A 6,524-nucleotide genomic window follows, 5' to 3' on the forward strand; every position below is an offset into this window, starting at 1 on the left:
TCAAAAAAATTGATTTACTTTCACCAAACAACAGGGTAATACTCATTTTCCGAATTCTTCACGGTACAAGTTTTGTATTAGAAAAATTGAAGAGGAGAACAAGCTTATCCAATATTGATCGAGTTAGTTAACTAATCAATTATCTATAGGACTATAATCAACAGTAATAAAAGAAGACAATCTATATATGATGTGTCAAGTTGTGACATGAAGGAGACAGAGGAAACTTTTGTACCGAGCTTTTACGATGAATATCTGAAACTTTTTTTTTTTATTATTATAAGTATCTATCAATGTTTTATATTCATGAAATACTTTGAATACTATTTTATCATTAAATAATTTAATCTGCTTCAATCAAACCAGTAAACGACATAAACACAAAGCAAGAATCTTTATTACAGATTCTTATCGAGCACTCACAAGTTACAACATAACTAGTTGAGAAGCTTTCTTAATTAATTTACAAACACCAATTACTGCCCTATTAAAAAGGTGATGTAGGAGCCCGTCAACTTAAGCTTATACTGTTCATCATGTAGCCCTACGAACAAGCTTGAAAGCTATCATCAAGTAGTCTTTATTCATGCAAACCTTAGTACTATTAATTAGTCTAAGATTTAGGCCATGGACCAAGTAACACCAACAACACCAATGTCCTTATCGAGCCCCAAAGCGCTCCACACAGCGTCTGAGCCATCAACGATGTCATTGTCACAAGGTGGCTCATCAGCATGCTCTGAATCACAACCATGCATGGAGTCGCATTCATCAACCACCTTAGCCATCACGCTTCTCCCATTTTGAGCCGTAATCTTTATCATGTGACCACATCTTGACCCTCCATTATACCACCCTGTTGACAGTGCCACGATAGGTACCGAGTTGTCGTGGTACTTCCCATCACACTCCGATGGATCTCCTCCCTCGCCGCCTTCGCTGAAATCATTGTTTGTTAGTTTTGCATAAGTAGATGATGTAACCGGAGGAGAGCACGAGTACAGAGGGTATGGCTTTCCATGGCATCTTAGTGTGCCGGATGAGTGACAACTGCCGCCACCGCCTCCGCCTCCGCCACCTCCACCTCCTCCTCCTGTGCATGTGTGTGACCCAACTTCTGGGTCATCGTTGCATATGCCGTTGATGCAAATGAGCTCACCCTCACAATCATCAGGGGTTCTGCATGGCCCGTTACACTGGGATATTGCATTTGATAGCAATGGCAGGAACATCATGGCGAAAATTATTGTAAAGGAAACTAATGATTTAGCCATAATGTTGATTAACAAATAATGTTTAGAGGTTTGATACAAAATGAGAAAAGATACATCTGCATGAATTTATAGACTGGTAGTCACGTTCATGAAAAGAACGTCTTGAGTCATACAATTGAGAAAAATCCTCATAATAAGATGGTTTTAACATGTCTTTTCATCAAAATGTTATCAAATATGTTAATTTTTTTTTCTCTATCCTACTCTCCTATTTTAACTTTAATTACAATTTGCCAATTTTAAAGTGGATGATTATGTAGCAAGGCAATTCCGCCACGTAAGACTTCGATAGGCTCGGTATGAAGGTTTATTAATTTACAATTGCCGTGGATGTGGATGCATGGTAATGAGTAATTTGTTTGTTTATTCTTAATTCTGATTTTTTTCGTTATCATAAATAAAAACGAAACTGTTTATTATCAATTTCACGTGATGTATAGATAAATGAATAAGATTTCTAACTGTTTAACTTTCTCAGTTGTCAAATCGGCTAGTTAATAATTCGCAGAAAGCATTAAGCTGTCGTGATGAAATGAAATCCTGGCCGGGCGGAAACTGGAATTAAGCTCGGCTGCAGGGCAGCATGGAAAATTTGAAAAAAATTCATGTAAATTTATTCTAAATAGTAATTTATTAATGTCATTCAAAAACCAAAATATTTTAAAAGATGAAAATATGTTAATTTATTCATCTTTAATAAACATACTCATACTCTATGAAAGTATATAGTCAAATAAAATTTAGAAATGTACATAGAAAAATAAATGATCAAGAAACCCTGTTAAACTTCAGTCTAATGTCTTTTCAAAGAATAAAAATTATTCATTATTAATTTCTTAAATAATAAAATAAAATAATATTTACACTTGTGTATAGCTCAGCTAGCCGAGAATACGCATTGCGCGCACTCTTGTTCAAGTTGTGATATAAGCAAATGCTAATGTTTACTAAATGAGGTTTCTCATTCCCATCCAAACTATAAAATAAAATATTAGTTGAAAGATTAAAGAAAGAAATTAGATAATAAGCCAATATTGTCAAGTATTGGAACAATAACAATTTTAGAGACGAGTCAAAAAAAAAATTTGAATTAAATATTAAACTGGAGAAGAGAATTATGATTTGAGAATTATGATTTGTCATTGTCTATGAGAAAAGATAAATCATCATAAAATTATAATAAATTTTTAGGATTTCAGAGATATTGTGAGTGACTAGACAATTTACAGTCAAAGCTATGATACAAAGGACTATTTAGTACATAATTGGTTGGAAGGACTAAAGTTATTAAGAATACTAATTAACTTATGAATGTTTTTCAACTTCCCATGTGATTTAGAAAATAACATTGATATATTAAGTTTTTGTTTTCCAAATTTCTTAAAGGTGCCACGATGCATGCCCGTCTTCATTATGTTCCGCTTCTGATGAAATCAAAAGGCAAACCTCAATTAATTTTAAGGACTCGGGTGGAGGAGAAATTTCTCCATTCAACAATTAAGTTTCGTTGTACATGGTAAAACTTAAGTAGCTAGGATGGGCCTAAAATTTATAGAAGATGATAATTTGATAGAATTTAACAATAATATAGAGGGGATAAATTTTATTTTTCTTAATTCATAAGCACAAACGCTTTGTGTTGAAACTTAATTGTCTCATCCTTCCATTAATTTCTTCTAACAACCAACGAAAATTTTGATGGGTTCAACAATTATGAAGATTGAGATTTGTCCATCTTTTTCATTAAACTTTCTTAAAAGATTCTAAGCGTCAGGTGATGTATTCGTGCAGAAACGAGGAAGTGCGGTCCATGAAAAGTAATGGCATGCGGCAACGGCACGGGGAATAAATGCTTTTACCTACCGATCCCAATACCAGGACCACGTATTGAATTGTAACAGAGAGCCAAGCCCATTCTTTCGGCCCAATTGCGCCCTCCAGACAATATAAGACTCTGTTTGACCCTGTTTTTTTTTTTTTTTTATATATATATATAAATAAACTATTTAAATTACTTAATTTTATTTACTTAAAACATCAATAAAACTATTCAGTACACGAATTTCAAGACATTTAACAGATACTTACAACAATATAATTAAATTAAGTTGCAAACTAATTTAACATAATTTTAGGTATTTTATTTTTAATATTGATTTTGCACCAAAAATAGCTTCCATTAAGAACATAATAATGAATTTTTTGTAGAGTATATATAGGCCCATCTTTAAACGTCATAGGTGTTGACTAGTAAGAAGGTGTTCAAATCTCCTCATGTATTATGTATATTATTACTAGAAGATAATTTTTCAAATATTTGATATATTAGATTTGTTATAACTGTAAATAAATTAATGTAAATTTTAAAAAGTTTATAAACAACAATAATGACACACTTTAAAAAAAAAAAAAAGGAGCTAATGACACTAAAATCAATCCTACGATCATTTAATTACCTTTATCATCTATGAAAAATCAATAGCTAGCTTGTTTAAACATTGTCACATCTGCCAATCTAATACAGAACAGCTCCCGTTTGATAATTGATGCCCATAACATTTTTTGCTATAAATCATTCTTCTATCTCTTCATTTTGCCACTAATCAATCATCATCATCCATGAATCAAATAAAATCAACGCTATAATCATATATAATTAGTACTGCTAACTACAGATCATATAAAGATCAGTGTTTCTGTTCAAAGTCATGCACAAGCCGCATTGGCACCCAACTTCACTTAGGCTTTTTATTCTGCAATGGCAGTACTGACCCACAACTAGAAACCCTAATAATTTTGACATTTCCATGAAAGGGACTCAAGTGGGGTACCAAAGTCACGCATCCATTAACTGGAAGGCGTGCATAAATAATTAAATTACTCCATGGGGCAAGTTGCCCCCCTTGACATTTTCCAAACGTGGGCATGTCTCATAATTTCATTGCATTGCAATTTCAATAAAGGATTTTGTTGATTTGATCCGCTGTGGCAACAACCATTCGGAAATTTATTATGTGGTTTGGCTTTATATCAGAACAAAAATAAACATGCAGATATTGATAATTTAACCAGAGACATAGGGGACCCAGGCTTTATTTCAAGGCTTTCATATCATTCACAAATCACCATGCACATGAATGGTCAATGAACTTGAATATCAACAAAACAAGTAGCCATAGCCTGATTGAATCTGTGGATTTCCAATCCTCTGCCGCATTCAAAGTCCCACAGCTACAGATTGATAGATGGTGACCCTAGGAGAGCGTTAGAAAATGATAACATGAAGTTAATTGCAGATTTTTTATATTAATTGATCACAATTTTTTCGTTGCATTTAAAAATTTATTCCTTAGCTTATAATGTATAAAATATAACTTGAAAAGTGTAAAAAGCATTTTTTTTTAATTTTTCAAAAAATCTATCCCCATTCTGCCAAGGTTTATTTAGAAAAAATAAAAAGCATACCTTGAGAAATATATACAAAAAACTTGTAATTGGAAAAATATGTTACTTTGACCTAACAAAAATCTTGTGTGGGTATATATAGTGAGCGAACATGAACGGTGGACTCTAAAATATATCTAATTTTGTTATTAATTTGTTGCACTCTAATATATTTCAATATAAAATCTATTAAAATATGAATTACAGTTCTACAATAACGCAGAGATTTTACGATCATAACACGTAAATATGAAATCTAACCCCCACACAAGCCAAGTGGATATCCACACACACTATTGGGAGAGAGAATGATTTTTTATTGAGTTTCGTGGTGAGAGACTCGAATCTAGGCCCTGACCTAACCATTCATGCAAGTATTATAATCGAATTACAGAATTTAAGAGAAAAAAACAGTAGTTACCGGCGAAATAGGGGCAGTTTTTTCCAGATGAAAACAAACAGTAGCCGATCGATTTTTTTTTTTTAAAAAAGAAAAGCTTCAGTGGGTCTAATGGCGGCCTCGAATTCCATATTGTTCATGAAAAGGGGCGGGCAGCAGGATCACGTAGAGGGCAGTTAGGTAAATTGGTTTCAAAAGGGCAAAGGGGCAGCGACCAGTGAGTGGTAGATAGTAGATACGTAATTTAGTGGGGAGAAGCAAAGTGCAGGCAAATCAGAAGAATTGACACCCATTAATGAACCGATCCAGGCGCAAACGAAAGCCTAAGCCTAAGCCTAGCTGCAGAAACCCTAGCTTTCGCTACCTTGTAGGGCCTCTGCAGTGACGTTTAGCGATTGCATCAAATATCGAGGGCTTTCGTCAGGCTGCAACGTTCCTTTTGCAGTGCTTTTGTAAATATCATCATAAATATAAAATATAGTAATGTGTCCAGGTTTTTTTTTTTTTAATTTTAATAACAAACAATACATGTAAGACTATTTGTTTTTTAATAAGATAGGTTTCTCTCATTAAAAATGTTTCATAATTGAGCATCTATATCTTATTTCTAGATGTTAAACATTCGACATCTGTAAATATTTTATTCTCTCACTAAATTGACACGTTTCGAATTGGGAAAAAAAATCTAATACTAAAATGCAATGGACTATATCTATTTACAAAAATAAAATCTTCTAAGTTATTAAATCTCAAATTGTTATACATGTAATTGATTTATTTTCATTTGTGCACGTCTACATTATATAATATATAAACTAATTAACTATACAACATCATTATTTTACATATCTAAATTGATGTAAAATGATTATTCAAAATTTGGTTTAGCGTGTTTTGTGAGGTATGAAATTTAACCCGAGAGGGGGGGAAAACAAAAGAAAGAAAAATTGGTCATAAAGTAGAATTATGATCTGAAAGTGACAGACTCTTTCAACTTCTGTTATTCTCACTAAGAGGAGATATTGCCTTGGATTTTTCTTGTGCGTCATTGAGTGCATGTGGCCATCTTCCCGATGGCATTTGCTTCTTCGCAGCAGGGAAAGGGGGAGTTTTTATTGCATGCCTGCCATTTACTGGAACAAAAAATCAGACAAAGAAATCAGTGGATTTGACATTTTCTTTATTGTAAATCAAATCATGCTCGATTGGTTCAATCTATCTATTCATCTTTGATTTGATATTGATATATATGGTAATTCATTGTGAAAAATGTTGCTGCAGCAAAGGATGCAGCTGATATTCCCAGGAAATTTTGTATACTATCAAGCCCCATTGTGCATCTATGATTCGCTCTTGTAATATGATCACATATTTTGTTTTTCCCTCTCAAAAAAAAAACATCTTTG

The 6,524-nt window shown here is 33.0% G+C and overlaps 1 protein-coding gene across 1 annotated transcript; it reads right to left on the bottom strand.

Annotated features, from left to right (window-relative positions):
• Positions 1-620: 620 nt before the first annotated feature.
• LOC18033858 (kiwellin) lies at positions 621-1,274 on the bottom strand. Its single transcript, XM_006424467.1, has one exon. It carries the CDS (start codon positions 1,272-1,274, stop codon positions 621-623), a length of 654 nt encoding a protein of 217 aa, XP_006424530.1.
• Between the last annotated feature and the right edge of the window lie 5,250 nt (positions 1,275-6,524).

Source organism: Citrus clementina, unplaced genomic scaffold (assembly GCF_000493195.1).
Source record: "Citrus clementina cultivar Clemenules unplaced genomic scaffold, Citrus_clementina_v1.0 scaffold_8, whole genome shotgun sequence".
Classification (NCBI taxonomy): domain Eukaryota; kingdom Viridiplantae; phylum Streptophyta; class Magnoliopsida; order Sapindales; family Rutaceae; genus Citrus; species Citrus x clementina.

What these genes read in the sequence shown, in the direction of transcription:
- LOC18033858 (XM_006424467.1), bottom strand. Translation starts at nt 1,274, where the DNA reads ATGGCTAAATCATTAGTTTCCTTTACAATAATTTTCGCCATGATGTTC.